This window comes from Podarcis tiliguerta, assembly GCF_965153285.1.
Source record: "Podarcis tiliguerta genome assembly, chromosome: 14".
Classification (NCBI taxonomy): Eukaryota; Metazoa; Chordata; class Lepidosauria; order Squamata; family Lacertidae; genus Podarcis; species Podarcis tiliguerta.
Genome location: NC_139547.1, coordinates 41362096 through 41384433, shown reverse-complemented (window position 1 = coordinate 41384433; position 22338 = coordinate 41362096). Strand labels below are relative to the sequence as shown.

General features: G+C 46.1%; 1 protein-coding gene across 3 annotated transcripts in view; it reads right to left on the bottom strand.

The window, feature by feature from the left end:
• The window catches only part of PRKAR1B (protein kinase cAMP-dependent type I regulatory subunit beta), a 112634-nt gene that overhangs the window by 35824 nt on the left and 54472 nt on the right, over positions 1-22338 (bottom strand). For all 3 annotated transcript variants that reach the window (XM_083413625.1, XM_083413624.1, XM_083413626.1), the window contains one exon: positions 15251-15409. In XM_083413625.1, the coding sequence (XP_083269751.1) occupies positions 15251-15409 (159 nt within the window). The remainder of the gene's footprint in view (positions 1-15250; positions 15410-22338) is intronic.

Sequence of the window (22338 nt, the reverse complement as noted above, 5' to 3'; positions counted from 1 at the left end):
TTGATGGGAGTCAGAGTCCAGCAATAACTGGAGGGTCATTGGTTCCCCACCCTTAGGAAGACAGGACCACTGGGTTCACCTGGCTCAATATGGTCTACCAGGGGTCAGCAAACTTTTTCAGCAGGGGGCCGGTCCACTGTCCCTCAGACCTTGTGGGGGGCTGGACTATATTCTTTTTTTGTGGGGGTGAACAAATTCCTATGCCCCACAAATAACCCAGAGATGCATTTAAAATAAAAGTACACATTCTACTCATATAAAAACACGCTGATTCCTGGACCGTCCACGGGCTGGATTTAGAAGGCAATTGGGCTGGATTCAGTCCCTGGGCCTTAGTTTGCCTACCCATGGGCTACACTGACTAGGGAATGTCCAGAGTTTCAGGCAGGGGACATTGCCAGCCCTACCTGGAGGTGCCAAGGATTGAAGCAGGAACCTTCTGCATGCAAGACAAATGTCCTGCTTCTGAGCCACGCCCTTCCCTGTGCTGCGCAACGTGTTTCAGATTGCTTCTGCTGCTGTCTCCCTGCTCCTCCAAAACTTCAGAGCTGCCAAAGCAAACAGCCTAAGGAGAAAGTTCTTTTGCAGCTCTACCTGGGATCAGTTAAGCCCCCAAGAAGAAAAAGCAAAAGGGGGTGTCAAATTAATGCCTGGTGGAGCTCCGCCAGCTTTCTCACCACACAGACCAAATGAAACCAAGCTGGGTGAATCTGGGCCCACCATCACTCTTTTCTTTCTTCTCAACAAGGAAGGCTAAGCAGAAGCATCTATCTGTTAATCGCTCGATTAAACTGCCTCGTTATCCTCTAAAAGTTAAGCAAGCCTGTAATTAAAACAAGAGGAAGCTATTCAAGTGACAGTGCTGGGTCCCCAAAGGCCTGATTGAGAATGGAGCTCGTCGCCTGGTTTCCTATCTTATATATGTCTCTGTTTCCCGGGGGGGGCGGGGGGGGCGGAAGCACAGGATATAAGGGAGTCTATAGTGAAAGGGGGAAATTATGGACACACACACAGGGACACATGCAGAGGGCTTCCCCCTCCACTGGAGTGAATGGAGAAACCTGTTCGTACAGGAGTTCTGCATGTGCCCTGGAGTACATAAAGGGCTGTGAATTAAGATGGATGGTTGAAATCTAGAGAAAGGCAGCAGCTCCTAAGGTTGCAGTCCTACATACCAGTTGCTTTTCATTCTGAATTTTTGTAACCTGCCCTCATAATGTACAACTGGCTATTAAGATCTGATACATAAATAAATATGTGTCGTTCAGCCCGGACACTGAGATTCAGCGGCCAGGGCCTTCTGGTGTTTCTCTCATTGTGAGAAGTGAGGTTACAGGGAACCAGACAGAGGGCCTTCTCGGTAGTGGCGCCCACCCTGTGGAACACCCTCCCTTCAGATGTGAAGGAAATAAGCAGCTATCCTATCTTTAAAAGACATCTGAAGGCAGCCCTGTTTAGGGAAGTTTTTAATATTTAATGCTGTACTGTTTTTAACATTTGATTGGGAGCTGCCCAGAGTGGCTGGGGAAACTCAGCCAGATGGGCGGGGTATAAATAAATAATAATAATAATAATAATTATTATTATTATTATTATCATCATCATCATCATCATCATCATCATCATCATCATCATTACACTTGGGAGTAGGTGGTCTTGTGCCCTGCTTTGCCTAAGATAAGCTCTCTGTTAAAAGGGTAGCCACAGCACTGCCCTCTGTTTGAAAGGCCTCCCAGCTCAAAGATGAAGAATGCTAAGGAGGGAGAGCAACTGTGCCCATGAAATTTCCCACCTGCGGTTGGGCTATTAGCCATGATGGCTATGCTCTGCCTCCACCGCTGGAGGAAGCAATGGTTCTGAATACCAGCTGCTGGAAACCTCAGGAGCTGAGAGTGCTCTTGTGTTCAGCTCCTGTGTGAAGGTTTCCCAGAGGTATCTGACTGGATATTGTAAGAACAGGATGCTGGACCAGATGGGCCACCCGCCTGATCCAGCAGGATCTTCTCATGCTATTATGTTGCTCAAGGGGCCTGAACAGGCACACAGGTCACCTGGACACAGTCATAGAGTTGGAAGGGACCACGAGAGTCATCTAAGTCCAATAATAATAATAATTTATTATTTATACCCCGCCCATCTGCTTCCCCAGCCACTCTGGGTGGCTTCCAACAAAATATTAAAATACAGTAATGCAACAAACATTAAAAGCTTCCCTAAACAGGGCTGCCTTCAGATGTCTTCTAAAAGTCTGGTAGTTGTTCTTCTCTTTGACATCTGGTGGGAGGGCGTTCCACAGGGCGGGCGCCACTACCGAGAAGGCCCTCTGCCTGGTTCCAACCCCTGCAACACAGGAACCTTTTGCCCAAAGTGGGGCTCGAACACACAACCCTGAGAGTAAGAGTCTCCTGCTCTACTGACTCAGCTACCCCAGTCCTCCCCACGATGGTGAATTCCTATCTAAAATTATAGTAACGATTTCTAAATTTGCACCAATACATATAAATTAACATTTGCAAATACACATGCAGGTATTTTGTTTTGGTTTTATTATTCTCTCTTTGGATGCGGGTTTAGTGGAACTCGTTGTGGCTAACTTCCCAGCAAAGATGCACAAGACTGGGCTGCATGGCCCATTTCATCCAGGGGGACTTTGTTTCGGAGGGGGACACTCTCCAGGCAGTGGGGGGTTCCACCCTCCTTTCCTTCCAGCTGCTGGGAAGCAGCCTCAGAGCGATCCACGCCCCACTGTGCACAGCTCCCCTGTTTAACTGCAAGGCTTTTCAGATCTGCAATCAACGCTTTAACCGATTTATCACACCAATTAGCCGGTTCAAGCTTGCAGACTTAATGCCGAGCTGTACCAAATCACTTCCTGTCTTCCTCTTCTGCGGCTCCGCACCTGCCAGCCCCACACTTAGAGGAGGCCACAAAAAAAGACTTAGCAGAGGGGTGACATGTTAATCTATCAAGGACCGGGGAAGCAGAAGCTGGGCTGGGCGGCTAAGCCGTAAACAAACACTGTGATGTTTGCTTATAGCAAAGGGGGAAAGGGCACCTGCCTCGTCTTCCTTGCAAGGAAAGGGTCTGATAAACTAGGAGAGGAGACAAGGAAGTGGACAGCGGCTACGAGGAGCAAGCAGAGGGCATCCTTCTCTATGCCGACAGTAAGCTTGTTCTCCAAGCGATGACCTTTATTCAGCCAGCAGCCTTACCCCTCAGGCAAGGTGAAGCAGTAGCCTCAGAGGCACCCGATTCTGGGTGTCATGAAAGGGCAGCAATTTGTTAGTCATCTAATTTATTATTTGTGCCAGGGAGGTGGGAGAGGCCCCTGGAGGGGTTTCTGCATTCAGGTGCCAAAATAAGTTGGCTGGACTTGGGTACGTACCAAGCACCTTGATTTGTGATGGGGGGGAGGTGTGTATATTGGCTGCTTCGCTTCAGGCAACAAATAATCTGATACCAACCCTGCCAAAAAGGCATCAATTCAGGGATGGAGGTGGGGAAGAAATTCGGTTCAGTTCACAGTGAAATGTGAATGCTGAAACAATTCCTGAACCGAAACATGGCTATACTTTGAAATTCACGTTCCTCTGAATTTTGCAATGTAGTTCTCCAGCCAAGAAATGTGTATAAATATACAGTGGTACCTCGGGTAACAGGCGCTTCAGGTTACAGACGCTTCAGGTTACAGACTCTGCCAACCCAGAAATAGTACCTCGGGTTAAGAACTTTGCTTCAGGATGAGAACAGAACTCGCACGGCGACGGCGGCGGGAGGCCCCATTAGCTAAAGTGGTACCTCAGGTTAAGAACACTTTCAGGTTAAGAACGGACCTCCAGGACGAATTAAGTTCTTAACCTGAGGTACCACTGTACATATATACCAGCACAGCCTTTCTCAATCTTGGTTCCCCAGCTGTTGTTGGACTACAGCTCCATCATCCCCTGACCGCTGGTCTTGATAGTTAGGGATGATGGGAGTTGTAGTCCAACAACATCTAGGGATGGAAGGTCGAGAAAGGCTGTAATGAAACTGTGCATTAAAATGCATATATTAGTGAAAATAACCCACAAAAGTGCATTATATTAGTGAACATCGCTTTGCAAAAATGTGTTTAAGAAGGATGTTGACAAGTTGGAACATGTGCAGAGAAGGGCGACTGAGATGATAAAAGGTCTGGAAACCGAGCTGTTGAGGGAGCTGAGTGTGTTTAGCCTGGATAAGAGAAGACTGAGAAGAGATAAGATAACCACCTTCAAATATCGGAAGGGTTGCCCCATGGAAGATGGAGCAAGCTTGTTTTCTGCTGCTCCAAAGGGTAAGATCCGAACCAATGGATTCAAATTATAAGCCAGGAGATTCGGGCTCAACATTAGGAAGAGCTTTCTGAGGGCAAAAAGCTGTATGACGGTGGAGTGGACCCCCTTGGAAGGTAAAGGACTCTCTTTCCCTAGAGGTTTTTAAGCAGAGGTTGGAGGGCCATCTGTCAGGGATTCTTTAGCTGCGATTTCTGCATTGCAGGGGGCTGGAGTGGACAACCCATGTGTCTATTAGGAGAAACTAACACAAAAATGGGGGTGAATTTAAAAAAAAAAATCAAACTGATGTGGAAATGTGGAGAGCTGGACATACAACCAGGATAGACGATGCTGCCTTTGTAGGATGAGTATCACAGGACTTCAGCAGCAGCTAAGCTGAGGGAGACGGATCGAGGCCCTTTCTACTGGCCTGCCTCATCCAATTGCCACTTGGTCCTTCTGCCTCAGCAATGAGGAGGAGGACCCAACCCTTGCCCTCTTCTGACAGCTGCTCACCTTGGCCTTCCCAGTCTGATCCTCCTTCCCCTTGTGCTTTTCTTTTGTCCTTGATTGTGTCTTTATCGTTTCAGAGCTTAAGCCTGAGGGCAGAGGTGTCTGTTGTTTCTATGTTTTATACAGCACGTAGCAAGCGTGGGTGGCTTTATAAAGAAATAACCACCTGCGCTGAGAAACCATCTCATTTCTTTACCTTTTTTTAAGTGTCATGGCTTCCTGCAAGGAACTCTGGAAAGCTTCTGCAAAAGGGTTCCTTAGCCACACAGATATAGTTCCCAGATGCCGGGAACAATAATTAAACTTGTTTGACACTCAAGGATTGTCCCACTGAACACATATACTGCACCAAGACTGTTGATTATGGATTTACATTTATAGCACAGCTTTTCCTCAAAGCAGTTCACGGTGGTAAGCATATGTCTCTCTATTATTATTATTTTATCCTTGCAACAATCTTGTGCAGCACATTAGGCTGAGAGCTGACCCAAGGCCACATAGGAAAGTTTCATGGCTGAGTGGAAATTTGAACCTGAGTCCAGCACTCTAACCACTACACCATACCACCTTGAGTAGCATTGCTGGAAGGACCTCTACGGAGAGCCTTGGAGAGCTGCTACCACTGATCTAGCTAGACCATCAGTGCCATCACATCCATAAGGCAGGGTGAGGCGGCAACCTCCCAAGGAGAGGCACCCCCATTCCAACACCCAGCTTTCTCATGGGTCTCCCTGGCCTCTAGGTGCAAGCAGACAGATCTCCCTTCCACTGAGAGGTGTGGCTTTCACCATCATCTCCTAAAAGGCAAAGCTGGTGCATAGCTCCACCACTGAGCGGGTGTGTGAGGGAATCTATAAACGATCTGCCCCTCTGCCCAGTGGGGGCAACTCCTCAAGGGCTTCTTGAGGAGAAGACCTTATGGAGTTTGCCCCCCTACATTGTGGGAACAGTAGTGGGGCATTCCACCTCAGGTGACGCAACACCTTGGGCCACCCTTGCAGACCATTATTGCCTTATTTGAGAAGCTCTCCAGCTCTTCCCTGGAGACAGCAGGGATGGAACATGGTTTGGTACTGAAAGCTGGCTTTGGCCTACTGGGTCACTGAAGGCAGCTTGCTTTGTTAGGTCCAGCAGGCCTCTCTGTTTGGGCCCACAAGGATATGTTGCCCTGGCCAAGTCACACCTAGCCATTCTACACCAGAACTGATATCATGCATGGCATCAGGTGTAGGTTACATAAAGATGCAGGAGTTTGCTCCTGACAGTCAGCACCTGTGAAGTCCCGGACACGGTGCTTTGCAAGCCCTGGCAATCAGCTGATGGTTACAACTTGCAAACCAAGGCACCTTTGATTTCAACCCATGTGGGCAAAAACCGGTCACTTGCAAAGTTTGGCCCGTGGGTGGTGTGTAAGGGGAGTTCTGCACCTTTGGTCTAGGGCCAATACAGGCCTAGGCTTGCCGTGGTTTCAAGCCGTGTCAGATTCTGTGGCCCTCTGGCTGTTGCTAAACTACAACTCCCATCATCCCTGACCATCAGGGCTGATAGGAGCTGATATCCAACAACATCTGGACGGCCACCAGTTTCCCATCTCTACTTTAAACAGAAATGCCAGGGATCAGATTCGTGCAAAGCAGATGTTCTTTCGCTGAGTGACAGGCTCAGTAAGATAAGTGCTGAAAAAACACACGGTGTGTGCTCAGGCCTATCTCGAAGAGGTGGTTGCTGCGAACTGCCTTGGCCGGCTCTGACCCTTATCTGACCTCCCCGTCGGATGAACCTGGCTCCTGATCCTGGAGGATGCCTGAGCCCTGGAAATGCTAGACGTTCTAACAACAAGTCCCCGCCAAAGCCTTGACAGCTCAGCGTGGGACAGCAAGTGGAAAACTGGACACTGTGCATCCATCCATGTCCTCCTGCAGCAGCATCCAGGGTGGAAACTTCAACTGGCGCATGCACCCAAGTTGGCGGCTGTGGAAAACCAGGCAGGTGCGTGCCTTGTGGCGATAGGCTTGGAGGGGGAAGGAGGTGGGCGGGCTGGGGGGGGAGCAAAGGCAGATGGTGCATCTACTGCTCTCTGAAAATGACTGTGGGCGCAGAAGAATTTTAAGAAGCAGTAATCAAGGAGCCAGGCAGGGCTGCAGAACCACAGCCTGGAATAGTTTAAAGGAAAAGCAGGCCAGAGATGGGAAAGCAGGAATTCAGCTTGGAAGGAGGGTGAAAGAATAAACCTGTAACAACAACAACAAAACCTACAGCTGCTTCCTGTAGGAAAAGACCTTTTGACACTGAAGGGCACTTCCAGACTGTCACTATTTTCAGAGGGGAGGGTTGAATTCAAGTATGCACCTTCTGCAAATGTGGGTGCAACTCAGTTTGCAGAAGAGGAGTTTGCATGGAGATAAGACAAGAGTGAGGAACCTCCAGGTTCTCAGACTTATCCCTGTAGCTTTATTTCTACGGTGACTTCTCTTTCTATCTTTCTGTTGTTTAGACAGATACTTCTCTGAAAGGCACATCTCTGAAATGTAACTATATGGAGGTTCTTGTCATTTGCAGGGCAAAGTTACAACTTTTGTGTATGGACATTTTTGGTGCAGATGTAGGGGCCTGAATGCCCCAGACAAGTTCTCCAAAAGTGTTCCTGAAATCTGTGTCTTCTGCACCATTCTGTTCTGGTTCACTGATCCTCTTAAATTCTTCTTTAAGAGATTCGTCTTCTTGATGGCTACATTATATAGCCAATCAAGGATCATGAGGCTAGGGTGGTTATGTCATAACTGTTAGAATTCCTGCTCCATGATTGCAGTCATGGGATTTTTGTCTTTCACATGACGGTATATGTTTTGACACAGTGGAATGTGACGGAGACAGGATGTTTGTGTTACTGTGTTCCGTGAAGTGGGACTATTGTCCTTTGTTCTTTTTCTCTTTGCTGTCTGATGCTAGAGAGAGAGGGAGCCATGTTGCAGGCCTCTGAGTGTGTTTATATGTAAATAAAGTAGATTAGCCAAAATGCTGAGTTGCTGAGGTCTGTTACGCATGATGCGCAAACTCTGTGGATCCCTAAGTGTGCCGATGTCTGTTGGCATCAGTCGCTGTGATGTTCGGGCTGAAGAAAGCTTTTGAAGCTACTGAATGATAGTCCAGGAGGGAGAGAACATGCCAGTTAGGCATGTGTCTATGCCTGGGTCCTACTCGAGTGTAGGCTGAACTCCTGACAATAACAACATGTACCAATCATCTTTGGCTATGTGATGACACTTCAAAGTAAGAACAATGCTTTCTGGCCTTTCTCTGAAAGCAGAAACACCATCAGCTTGTTTTTCCAGTCCCCTCCCCCCCCCATGTAAAAATTATGGTCAAAATGGAGGAACCCATTTCACAGGGCGAATTTTTGCACAAAACACTCACCATTTGCCAAGGAGTGTGGTGGAGTCTCCTTCTTTGGAGGTCTTTAAGCAGAGGCTTGACAACCATATGTCAGGAGTGCTCTGATGGTGTTTCCTGCTTGGCAGGGGGTTGGACTCGATGGCCCTTGTGGTCTCTTCCAACTCTATGATTCTATGATTCTATGATTTTGACACTGTCCTTATAATATGCAGTAATATTACAGTACTGGGGCAGTAGTGGATGAGATTAGAGTGCTGTACTAGGACCTGGGAGACTAGGGTTCAAATCCCCTTTCAGCCATGAAGACCATTCTGAGTTACCTTGGGCCAGTCACTACCTCTCAGGGTGGTTGTGGAGGAAAGGGAGAACCATGTGTGCCACCTTGATCACTTTGGAGAAAAAAGTGGGATATAAATGCTAATAATAATAATAATAAATTGTGCAAATGTCTCAGTGAATCAATGCACTGCATAAAAGACAGCTGATGAATGAAGATCATTCTTTAGACTGTGATCCTAAAGCACACTTTCCAGGGAACAAGTACCATTTAACTCAGTGGGACTTACGCTTGAGTATACATGCAGAGCAGTATGCTGTTAAACTGACTAGCCCTGAACACAAGTCATTTATTATTATTATTTTAAAGTAATAACCGGATGTTTTAGCGGATCATAAAAAATAAGACACTTCTAAACCATAGGCTGCAGGGTTATCAATAAGATGCATTTTGGAAAACTGGAACTTTAGTATCCAGGCAATATATATAAAAAAAAGTATATCCAAGAGGCACAAAGTTTCAGTAGAAAAGAAGAATGCCGAAAAGGGATTTACAGGCAGTGAAGTGAGTCCAGGGTTTGCAACACGATATGGAATCAGGAAAATAAAACTGATGCCATTTCGATTAGGGGTTTTGTTTTTTGCAAACACACCATCGCACAACTGGCCAGGGAGATGACAGTCTCAATCTCTGTGGCTCTGATGTTCCTGCACCTGTGGCCCCATGTTCCATCTGGATGTCTCATTGCCAGAAACATCTCGTTCAGAACTATTGCTTTAAAAAATCCAGCAGTGATTTATGGGGGGCAGGATAAGCATTTAAAGCTTTGCAGCTTTTCGTTTTGTTAAACCTCGCACGTCCCGTCCCCCTGCCGCCCTTCTCCAAGGCGGACAGCAATCAAGGAAACTTTGGACAAACAAGAGAAGCCAGTGGAAAGTCTTCAGGTATATTTAGAGGGTGAAAATCCCAAAGAGAGGGGTGAACGATGAACACGTTAAAAAAATTAAATGAAAGCTACACGGCTAGACAGACTGAACTGGAAAAGATTGGGAAATCCACCTGACTCGGTGATCTTTTAGTCGGTGCAAAAAAAAAATGGTTTTCCATGGAAAGTAATGGTCATTTCTTTAAGCACACAGTGGACAGAACTCTGGCAAATGCACTCTGGTGAGGAAAGGATACCAAACCGCCTGCATGTTGTCAAGAGAGGGTGCCAAATAGATTTGACCTCAGAAGATATTGTGAGAGGCAGCAGACCAAGTTCTCCTCTCAGAAATCTGTAAGTGCAGCTCAGCCCATCTTCATATGCTTCCCCCCCCCACCCACCCCTGGGCTTAGGTTGGCCACTAAGGTATTGCCAAAACAAGAGGACAAAAAGGGGCTCATTGGAATTGCATGTGCATGGATGCAAAGGTAGAAACAAATGGTTTAATTCAAATATAGATACATCTCACCATAGTGAGGGAGGCTGTCACCAAGTGAGGTGCCGTGTGCCTTGCTTACTCTTCTATGAACCTAAGAATGTAAGGAGAACTTGCTGGATCAGGCCAATGGCCCATCCAAGCAGGATCTGACCACAAGAGCCCTCTCCCCTCCTGTGGTCCCCAGCAACTGAGATTCAGAAGCATTGCTTCCTCCAACTGAGGAGGCAAAGCATAACCATCATGGCAAGTGGCCATTGCTGGCTGTCCAGGCACCAATGAGCGATGGGCAAATTCAAGCCCTCGCCTACTTGCCTTCCAACCAGATTAGGACCTGACAAGCCTTCAGAAAGAGGACTGTGTTTTTGTGTATGCTTTCGGTGGGACCCTTGAAGCAATTTCTCCTCTAAACTCCTTTCTTTTGTGTAATTTTATTTATTTGCTTGTTGGCTCTTGCATCCATGTCACATTTTTTCCTCCAAGGAGCTCAAGGTGGCCTATGTGGTTCTCCTGCTCCTCATTTAAACCTCACAACAACCCTGTGAGGTAGGTTAGGCTGACAGTGAGTGGCTGGCCCATGGTCACCCTGTGAGATTCATGGCTGAGGGAGGATTTGAACCTAGAAGAAGAAGAAGAGGAGGAGGAGGAGGAGGAGGAGGAGTTTGGACTTGATATCATGCCTTTCACTCCCCTTAAGGCAGCGGTTCTCAACCTGTGGGTCCCCAGATGTTGTTGGACTACACCTCCCATCATCCCTAGTTAGCAAGGCCAGAGCTCAGGGATGATGGGAGTTGTAGTCCAACAACATCTGGGGACCCACAGGTTGAGAACCGCTGCCTTAAGGAGTCTCAAAGCAGCTAACAATCTCCTTTTCCTTCCTCCCCCACAACAAGCACTCTGTGAGGTGAGTGAGGCTGAGAGACTTCAGAGAAGGGTGACTGGCCCAAGGTCACCCAGCAGCTGCATGTGGAGGAGCGGGGAAGCAAACGCGATTACAAGTCCACCGTTCTTAACCACTACACCACGATGGCTCCCTGGTCTCCCAGATCCTAGTCTGACACTCTAACCACTGCATGACCACACTGGTAATCCCTCCCCCCCCAGCTAGAGTATGAGGGGGCACTCCTGCTTAGAAGGTCCTCATGGCCATTTCACCTTTTTCAACTCCAGGGTTCTGTGACTTTTAAGAATGAGACAGCAAATGCAGTTGCTTGGGGCAACACCACCCAGCCTTCCCAGTCTCCCCATTCCTTCTGCTAATGCGGAGCAGGCCCCTGACCCTCTTCACCAAGTTTTTTTTATTTATTTATTTCCAGTAAAAACAAAACAAACCAACAAAACCCCTTGCTTTTACCAAGCATCTAAAGCAGCAACAACTGGAGAAGTTCTGTCCAAAAGACATAAATCCTTACATCGTAAATTCATATTTTTTAAAATATAAAAATTGCATAAAGCAATCCCAAACAGCAAATCAGCCATTTCCAAAATGCTTGGCAGCAGAAAGAATGGTATAAATAATAACACTGAGTTGCTTATGCAGCCCAAAGAGTGTCACCCACACAGAGGCTGGAGCCATCAACAAAGTTTGCAAAAGCAGTGGAGGGGGAATTTGGAAAGGAACCCCTGCTTCCCCACCACCAATATATACATTGCAGGGGGTTGGACTAGATCGCTCTTGTGGCCCTTCCAACTCTACAATTCTACAAATTTTGTAAACAATGCTTGGCTAAAGAACTACATTGCAAAATTCGGATAAGTGCTAATTTCAATGCAGGAGGGCGGGGGTGAGCTATGTTTCCCATATTGTTTCAGAAAGTACGAATTTGAGAGATTTGCCTTTACGTAAGAACTGCATCGAAGCCCTGAACCTGTCCCTGTCTATCACATAAGAACGTACAAAGAGCCTGCAGAATCAGACCAATGACCTATCTAGTCCAGCATCTTGTTCCTACAGTGGCCAGCCATATGCCCATGGGAAGCCCAAAAGGAGGACTTGTATGAATAGTCCTTCCAGCGGATTCACGGGACAGATATTATGGGCTGTCCCATGAATCCGCTGGATGAAATAGCGGAAGAACGTTGCCTCAGGAGAGTGAGGAAAATTCTCAGGGATGATTCACACCCTGGCCAGCACTTTCTGGATCTCCTGCCCTCGGGCAGAAGATATAGAGGCATGATTAGTTGCGCCAACAGGGTAAAGAACAGCTTCTATCCATGGGCTGTTAGGCTGCTGAATGAAAAGATAACAACAGGGCAACTGACTTTCGGGTTTGGTGGGCGTGCGTCAGTAAACGAGGGGAATTAAGACTAAGAGAACTGAGTGGGGGGTGCTCGTGTAATCTCACTATATACAAGTTGTACAAGTGACAATAAAGTATTTCAATTTCAATTCAATTTCGATTCCAAAGCACACAACAAACCACCTAGCCCCATCAACTCCACCTTCTGTGGTATGTCCCTTTCTTCTCCTCCAATCCGCCCCCTGGCTTGGTTCCCTCTCTGCATCTCATTCTCTCACTCCAGGTTTCCTATCCCTTCCTCTTCCCACCAGCCCTGTTCCCTCTCTCCAACCTCAGAACCCCCTACATCTGTGCTAACAGGAGTTGAGGGGCTGCTTCCTAGAAAGCTGCGCCTTGAATTTGGGAGCTCAACCAATCGAAGCCAGGAGAATGGGGAGAGCAGGCCCAGGTTGCAAATAAGAAGGCGGATCCTGGCAAGCGGGGAGCTGGCTTGAGGTCCCAGTGTGAAGCCCTAGTTAATTCTTATGTAAGCCTGATATTGAATTATGCTTAGAATGGAACATTCTTAGCAGAGCACAAAACAGTCTGTGCGCACACAGCCGCTGAAACAAACGCGTTGCTGATCATGAAACCAAAATACTTCAAAAGACCCTGGCACTATCCGTTCCACGGCGCTAAGTAGAGTTGCAGCAATGGGTTTGTTTTACATCTGAGGGTTTGTTATTCACAGAATCGCAGACCTGAGAGTTTCTGGGGGCAGGAGGAATTTTTAAAATGTTCTCAAATCCCGAAACGTTCTTTGAAGAGCGGCTGGCAAAAACAGGGTTTTGGAAAGTGTTGAAGGATTGTTATTTTTTAAGCATATTAATTTTAAAGATTTCTAAACCACTCTTCTCCGCCCTCCTTCAGCTTTGGCAGACTCAGTCGGCTGTATACAATGCACAGAGTAGACCCACTGAAATGAATGGACATGAGTGGTTCATTCATTTCGGTGGGTATGCTCTGCATAGAACTTAGCTGGATATATCCCAATATTATTTATATGTTTGACAGCTTTAAGTTGAGGAAACAGTACTGATAGTTTGTGGAGAGAGACTAGCTGACTAACTTGCATTAGTCATGAAGGATGTCCCAATAAGGAAATGCACTCAATCATCCTCAGGGCTGCCTTGCAGATGTGGAATTGTATGTATGCTGCTGGTTATTACACACACACTCAAAAAAAGAGCCCTGCAAAGATATTCAGGCCATGAATAAATGACTCCTGGATGGATTAGTCAGATGCCCAGTGTGGTAAGTAGCAGGGCCCCCTCAGAGAAGTTATGGCTGACAAGAAAAATGTTGCACAACATGCTGCATTTGATCTCGCTAATCAACAGCAATAAGTATTTCCCACCTACTGGGTGAGAAAGTGAGTAAAAAAGGAACTAGTAGGAAAAAGGATGGGGGGAAGACCTACTGACTGAGCTGTAGTTTGGGGAGGATGATTAATCAATTTAGAAATGATAGTGGGCATACAAATTCTAGGAAGAGGTGACGGAGGAAATTTCTGAAATAATAGGTGCACTGGTGCCTTGAAACCCAAACTGCCTTTTACCCATTTTTGATGGGTTGACTGCGGACTTAATATGTAAGCCACTTACAATTTGTCTGTTAGTAGCTGCTGGCTTAGCCACATCTCAAGGCTGGCTTGGCCAAGTGGCTGATATAGGTCATGGAGCCAGGATGTATACAAGGACCCAGGGAAGAGGGATGGGGGCCAGCAAAGGCTACACCAGGTCCTGCTATCTACCCGCTTGTTGTGCAAAAAGTCACTTATCCACACATAAAGAATTATGCCCAAACATTACACTATAAGTAACGCAGATTCAGATATCCAAACATTGGGAGTTTGCCCACTTCCTTATTTCCTTGCTTGTTTCTGCTTTGCTGGTGGACGGCAGCCATTTTGGGGCAGAAACCATGCAGGAAACGAGCAAGATTGGACAAAACAGAGAACAGAAGAGATCGGACAAATCAGTGTTTTCCTTGGGCTGCAGCCACTTTAGGGAAAAACCATTGGGGGGAAATGGGGAGAATCGGACAAATCCCAAATCATAAATATTTCCATAGGAAACAATGGAAGTCGTAGACCTGTTATGTGAACATTTGCCTAATAAACGATTTCCAGGCAAACGTTCAAGTTTACAATTTCCACAGAACACATTGTATTCTGTAAGTGGAACCCGAGTGTATATAAATCCTAGAGAAAGCAACAGGCAGAGAGGAAGGGGAGAGGTCTTAAAAAAAGAGGGCTGGAAGAACAAAAATGTGGGGCTGAAGAGGGATAACCCTTTGTGGCCCAAAAGCAGCATATAAATAAACCATAATGAAACATAACATTTCACTTGGCTCCATCAGTATACAAAATTAATAAATAAACCCGGCAAATTGGTGAGGCAGCAAAGCCCCCTACGTCAGCCTGGCTGGACCAACCACCATTGGGCTCCTCCTCTCCCAGGAATGCCCCAATTACCGTTTGCAGTACATCCCATGTTCTCTTGCGCAGTTATTATAATGGCAGGCAGGGTGTTCTGTGGGGTGAGGAAGGACTCTCAATGGATGAGGATAAGGCAACATCAGCCCTTCCAATTGGCTGGCAGTATGGAGTCTCTGGATTGGCCAAGTGTAGCCTAAGTACTTTCAGCCTCCACTTGTTCAGTAAAGCTATACTTGCTGATCTTCAGGTTTCAGCTTCCCACTACTTCCATCCTCTTTGCAACTTCCAGGCTTAGATTTGGGTTTGGCCGCCCACGACTTGACCCCAGCCAGGTCCTGACCGTTTTCCTGCTGGCTACTTTTCTGGAGGCAAAAGGGGAAGGCTAGAAGCATCTCACTTGTCATAAAGACAATATGGGATGGCACATTCTGTTTACAGTGCCTTTCTCTCCCACAAATCACAGTAGAAACCCATGTACTGCTGTTGATTTTCCAAGCAGAGCAGACAACTTTCAAAGCCTTTAACCTCTGTTGTAAAACACTAAAGCACCATATGAGTTTACGGCATCCGTAAAGGAACCAGTAAAATAGAAGCAATAACTTAGGCAAATAATTAGGTTTTAAACCCACCATTAGAATGCGCCTGTAGCTGTCCCTGTCGATACCCCAAAGCTTGAGGTCTGTCTTGGCTTTAACCGTTGCAGCTCTTGGCGTTCCGTAGATGAGGGCGAGTTCTCCAAAGCTTCCTCCTTCTCCAATGCTGGTGACCCATTCTCCGTTCACATACACCTGCCAGTGAGAGAAAAAAGCAATGTGAGCATCAGTGATAGCTCAGTTGGTTAGAACACAGTGCTGATAACGCCAAGGTTGCAGGTTTGATTCCCGTATGGGGCAGCTGCATATTCCTGCATTGCAGGGGCTGGACTAGATCAGGGGTCAGCAAGCAGGGGGCCAATCCACTGTCCCTCAGACCTTGTGGGGGGGGCCAGACTATATTTTTTGGGGGGGAATGAACGAATTCCTATGCCCCACAAATAACCCAGAGATGCATTTTAAATAAAAGTGCACATTCTACTCATGTAAAAACACCAGGCAGGCCCCACAAATAACCCAGAGATGCATTTTAAATAAAAGTGCACATTCTACTCATGTAAAAACACACTGATTCCTGAACTGTCCGCGGCCCGGATTTAGAAGGTGATTGGGCCGGATCCAGCCCACAGGGCTTAGGTTGCCTACCCATGGACTAGATGATGATGAAGAAAACAATTTTATTATTTATAACCTGCCCATCTAGCTGGGTTTCCTTCAAACTCTACAGTTCTATTATTCTACGATAAGAATAATTCATCAGTGTTAATTTAAACATATATAGAAGGGGGGACCCCAGGCCTGGCAATCAAATGTGGCCCTCCAGGCCTTTCTATGTGGCATCAGAACTCCCATCAGGCCACACTCTTCACTGGCCCTGCTTTGGTACCCAGAATATTTTGGCCTGCCTGGAAGATGTTCCTGAACTCTGATGACACTCCTTGCTTTCCCAGATGGAGGCTAGAGAAGAGTGTGTGTGCAGAGGTCAATGTATAAAGGAAACATTTACATTCATTTCTCTGCCAACTTTTGACATGCGGCTGTCAGGGATTGGACTGAAGAGGAATGGTGGAGATGGCCTCCCTGTACTCCTGAACCTTCCTGAGAAGAGGAGGACGGTATAGATTTATGACGGGTCACAGCTCAGGGATAGAAGAGGGGCAAAGCTGGGAAATAACGGGAGAAGCAGAGCAGGAACAGCTGGCTGACGCATTATCGCTAGAGAGCATTCCAGACCCCCCCTCTCCCAGAACACGGAGAGCAATGAAAGTAGGAGAGCAGAGAGCCCAGAGGCAATTGTCCCTAAGCAGACACTGTAAGGGAGGTGGGGCTGTTGACGACGGAGAAGGGAAGGGGGGAAGAGATTATTCGAAGCAACGTCATTATCCAAGAGACAGCATTTCTACGGCTCTCTCTGTGAATATTGAATAAAAGACTTGGTAAGAGCTTTTTGTCTTTCCATTACAGTGGTGCCTCGCAAGACGAAAAGAATCCGTTCCGTGAGTCTCTTCGTCTTGCGGTTTTTTTCATCTTGCGAAGCAAGCCCATTAGCGGATTAGCGCTATTAGCGCTATTAGCGGTTTAGCGGCTATTAGCGGCTATTAAAAGCTTAAGGGATTAGCGGATTAGCTGCTAAAAGGCTATTAGCGGCTTAGATCAGCTGTTAAGCGGCTTAGATCAGCTGTTAAGCGGCTTAGCGATCAGCTGTTAAGTGGCTTAGCGAACAGCTGTTAAGCGGCTTAGGGGCTTGGGGAAAAGGGGGGGAGGGGGAAAAACCCCAGGAATCGCAAGACATTTTCGTCTTGCGAAGCAAGCCCATAGCAAATTCGTTTTGCGAAGCACCTCCAAAACGGAAAACCCTTTCGTCAAGCGGGTTTTCCGTCTTGCGAGGCATTCGTCTTGCGGGGCACCACTGTACTGGCAGCCTGCCGTGAGGGAGGGGGGTCGGATTCCCTAAAGCCTGACAGAATGCTGCTCAGAAGAGAATGTGGCCCTTGGCCTAATTCCCCCCCCCCTCCACCCCACCCAATGTATAGTAGCATAGGCTTTCTCATGTGTTGTCTAAAGGAGATTGACAATTGCAAGAAATGGATTCAAATGAGAAAGGGCAATAAGAGATTCAGACCATTGCCTAACCAATGTCAAGCGTTTATCCTTCCAACTTCAATATGCATTTTCTCTTAATCCCCATACCATAGGAATATAATTTGTGAATGTCTGCAAATATCACAGATTTTTCCAAAACAAAACCCCTGGTTGCCCTTAACTCAATTGGTTTTATTGAGTTAAGGGCAACCAGGGGCAAAAGATAGTGGACCCATTTGAGAAAAAAATTGAGGCAAGTCTTTATTGATGACACAAGTGTAAAGGATAATGCCTCCTCCTTCCCCATCTTTGATGTACACTAGACTATGGGACTTCTGAGTTATCTCTTCATCTCACAACCCTGTAAAGAATTTTGTAATGGAAACCCTGTAAAGAAAACCTAAAGGGAGCACAACGTATTGAGATTATGTATAGCTATTGAGCTGTACAAAGCCTGTTATAGTAATAACTTACCCTTTGTATCTGTTTTGTTTTTTTAATTTGAATTTTCAAGCAAGTTTAATACACAGATTTTTATTTTATTTTCTAAAAAACCCAATTTAGGAACTTAGTTGAAGGGGAAATGACTGTTCTTCCAAAATACACATTGCAAAATGCACATTCCAAAAAATAGCCGTCTCTCTCACATGCTATGGGTCTCTGGAAGTCAACAGTCCAGAAACAATAGCTGAGCCATTTCCTTACAGAGTCACTAAAAACAACCGCAGTGATTGGTGGAACAACCTGCTTTGCGGACAGAATTTCAAGTCTTCTTGCTTTTAGTACAAGGGCTGCATTTGCTCTTTGAGTTTCCAGCTCCCTGTGGTGTGTTGGCATCTGAGGGTTTCCCCCAACGCACCCTCTTTGTAGAGTCTGGCGCGCACAGAACCAAGGGGCAGGGCTGTCACTGTCTTCCTTTTTCTGTTTCGGCAATACTGTCGGACTTGAAAGGAGAGGAGAAGGTAGCTGCAAGGAAGTTTGCAGGAAAACACCACCATTGTGAAACTCAAAAGAAATCCAGCACGGAACAGGGGAAAGATCTTACATAAAAGGGATGCCTTCCTCTCCCCCACCGCACGCCTCGGCTTTATAAACTTCATTAGCAAAGTGGAATTCAAGTAATTGCTGGGGCCGCAGGCACACAGGAAGTTGCTTTATACTGAGTCAAACTTTTGGTCCATCTAGCTCCCTACTGTCCACACTGACGGACAGTAGCTCTCTGAGCCTTCTGGAGGCTCCCTCCTTGTAGGAAGGGAGGTTACAGGGAACCAGGCAGAGGGCCTTCTTAGTAGTGGCGCCCGCCCTGTGGAATGCTCTCTTGTCAGATGTCAAGGAGGTAACCTACTCCACAAGCTTCCATTGACAACCGAGGGCAGCGCTGTATCAGGAAGTTTTTAATAATTGATGTTTTGTTATGTTCTTTTATTTTACGTTGGAAGCTGCCCAGAGTGGGCAACAAATTAAAACACAGAATAATAATAATAATAATAATAATAATAATAATTTATTTATACCCCCGCCCATCTGGCTGAGTTTCCCCAGCCACTCTGGGCAGCTCCCAATCAAGTGTTAAAAACAATACAGCATTAAATATTAAAAACTTCCCTAAACAGGGCCGCCTTCAGATGTCTTTTAAAGATAAGATAGCTGCTTGTTTCCTTCACATCTGAAGGGAGGGCGTTCCACAGGGTAGACGCCACTACTGAGAAGGCCCTCTGTCTGGTTCCCTGTAACCTCACTTCTCGCAATGAGGGAACCGCCAGAAGGCCCTTGGCGCTGGACCTCAGCGTCCGGGCAAAACGATGGGGGTGGAGACGCTCCTTCAGATATACAGGACCAAGGCCGTTTAGGGTGTCAAAGGTCAGCACCAACACTTTGAATTGTGCTCGGAAACGTACTGGGAGCCCATGCACAGAACACAGGAAAACATCAAACATTAAAAACTTCCTGATACAAGGCTGCCTTCACATGTCTTTTAAAAGTCAAATAGTTGTTTATTTACAGTGCTACTTTTCTAGAAAAAGCAGTGCCATGAACACCTCTTAGAATGGCAATGGCGACCACCTGAGAGGTGCCAGAACTGAGTTCTGGTGAGTTCCGTCTGAAATAAAAAGAGCCCAGTTTATTTCCTTGACATCTGATGGGAGGGCCTTGCACAGGGCAGGCGCCACTACTGAGAAGGCCCTGTGCCTAGTTTCCTGTAACCTCACTTCTTGCAATGAGGGGACCACCAGAAGGCCCTTGGAGCTGGACTTCAGTGTCTGGACTGACCAATTGGGGTAGCTATGCTTCTTCAGGTATACAGTGCCAAAGCCATGTAGGGCTTTAAAGGTCAGCACCAACATTTTGAATTGTGCTCGGAAACGACCCTTGCTCCCTTCTCTAGTGACCAAGAAGGAGCACATAATGCAGCTGTCTGGACGTGCTGTAATCCTCCAGAGATGTGAACTTAAGAACCTGCATTCACTTCCCCAATAAAAATGTCATTTTCTAATATCAGCCTCATGAAAGGGGGGGAAGTGTGTTTTGGGGGTTGGAGGAACTAACACAAATGACCTGAGTGTTTGAAACAGGAAGACACTGTATTCAAAGTTTAAAACCTCAGTGCTTGGCCAGACATGACACAGTAAATTTTGTTTTCGCGATGATGACAAAGTGTATTGATGATGCATGGCCCTGTCATCCTGTCCTCTGGGCTGAAAGTTCAGCCACGCTAAGTTTACTTGCAAATCTGCCTCTTTTTTTAAAAAAAGGAGGAAGAATGAAACATTGTCCACGTGGAAGAAGTCTATTTAAGGTCCCAGCTTATTTTAGCCTTCTGGTTTCCTGAGAAAGAATGAAGAAAGGTGAAAAATATCAGCCAAAAGGAGCACTCCCCCCCCCCCCACATACACCCAGAGACAGGGTGTGGGGAAAAGTTTTAAGAAATCTGCTTCTTGAGAGATGAAAAGGACACATGCACACCAATTTAAGTAATGTAAGAAACCAAATTTGTTATTTGGAGTAGAGCTGTGTTGGGTTCAGTGCTAAAGCACATGATTTGCACGTATTAAGCCTGAGGTTCAGTCCTTGGCTTCTCTATTTAAATGGGTCTTGGGGGAACCTCTGTCTATGATATGGGAGAGCCATTTATTGCCAGTCAAAATGCTGGACTAGACCAAGGCAGGATAAAAAAATATATATCTGACAATTTTGTTCTTTCAATTTATCTCCCCTATCCCACCGCAATCTGCAGCAATTTATCATTAGTGTCTTCCTTTTAATCCTCATGAAAATCCATCAGCATTTTTGGTGCAAATTTCTCAGAATAGGCACATTTTCGCAAAGCAATGTTACCCAAACATAATGCATTTTTTTAATTACAGTGGTGCCCCGCAAGACGAATGCCTCGCAAGACGGAAAACCCGCTAGACAAAAGGGTTTTCCGTTTTGGAGGTGCTTCGCAGGACGAAAATGTCTTGCGATTCCTGGGGGGTTTTTTTCGCTCCCCACCCCCTTTTTCTAATAGCCTTTTAGCAGCTAATCCGCTAATCCCTTAAGCCTTTAATAGCCGCTAATAGCCGCTAAACCGCTAATAGCGCTAATCCGCTAATGGGCTTGCTTCGCAAGACGAAAAAAACGCTAGACGAAGAGACTCGCAGAACGGATTCTTTTCGTCTTGCGAGGCACCACTGTAATTTATTTTTTTGCAGGTCATTTTCACCAACGTGTGCATTTTTATGCACACTTTACTCTAATGTGTGCATTTGGGCACACGTGACCTGGGGTGGAGAATGGCATTGCAAAACTCGGAAAAGTGCAAATTTCAAAGGGTGGCTTGCTTCGGTTTGCATAGTGTCTGGAAAGCATAAATTAGGTAGGTTCACCTTTAAATGCAAACTGAATCAGATTTCTCCCCCTTCCCACCCCTCTGTGACTCCAGCTACAAAGGCTGTTCCTGCAGCTGCCCAGAGGCTCCCAGGGTGGGGTCTTGTTTAGCTGCTGTAGCTGGGGGCAATGTTTAGTTTTGGTTAAGGCGTATTATTTTTGCTGCTATTTCAGTGGGTTTGTTTTGTTTTTTTACTTCTGTTGTTAGCATTAGTATGAATAATTTGTGCATTGTTCAATCTAAGTGTATATCTATTTAGATGTTTTGATTAGCCTATTAATACTCATGCCCGTGGCTATTTAAACTTTGCTATGCCTTGCAACTTAAATGTTGAGGAATGTTTATATTTTGTTATGTAAACTTTGGTGATGTAGTGAGCTGCTCTCATAGATTCAGAGAACTGTAAATTTGTAAGGGACCTGAAGGGTCATTTAGTCCAGCCCAGCCATCCAACCTCTGCTTTAAAAACTCAGATGAAGGAGAGCCCACAGCCTCCTGAGGAAGCCCGTTCCAATGTTGAACAGTAACTCCTTTCTTGTCTCCTCTTTTCCCGGCTAAAATACCCAGCTGCTTCGACCGTTCTTCATATGGTGTGGTTTGTACTGTAGTTATGCAAGCAAACAGTTGATGGTGATGATGAAAAAGAAGAGAGTGAGAGGCGATATGATATAGATTCAAAAATCTAAAGGTCTGCCACATGGAAGATGCAGCAAGCTTGTTTTCTCCTGTGCCAGGGGGTTGGATCTGAACCAATGGTTTCAACTTATAAGAAAAGAAATTTCAGCTCAAAATCAGGAAGAACTTTCTGACCGTAAGAGCTGTTCTACAGTGAAACAGCTAAGCGTTATTTTCTTTTTATGCAGGGAAGAAAAGGGGGAAAGATCAAGGCTTGAAAAATGAAAGTAACCAACAGGAAGGAGGTTTATATTTGGAAATATAGATCTGGAACTCCTCCCCTCGCCCATCAAAAACACACACTTTGGAGCAGGTACTTTCAGAGGGTTTTTTTTTTTACTGGAAGCCCATCATTTATGTTTCACCAGATACGTTTAGGCAGGTCGCCAGGCTTCATGAGGAAGCAATGCGACTGTCTGACCACCAAGACGGAAAGAGACTTAAGCTGCTCCTCTATCTAGATTTTCTGGATCCAGAGACTTTTGAATGTGAATAAACA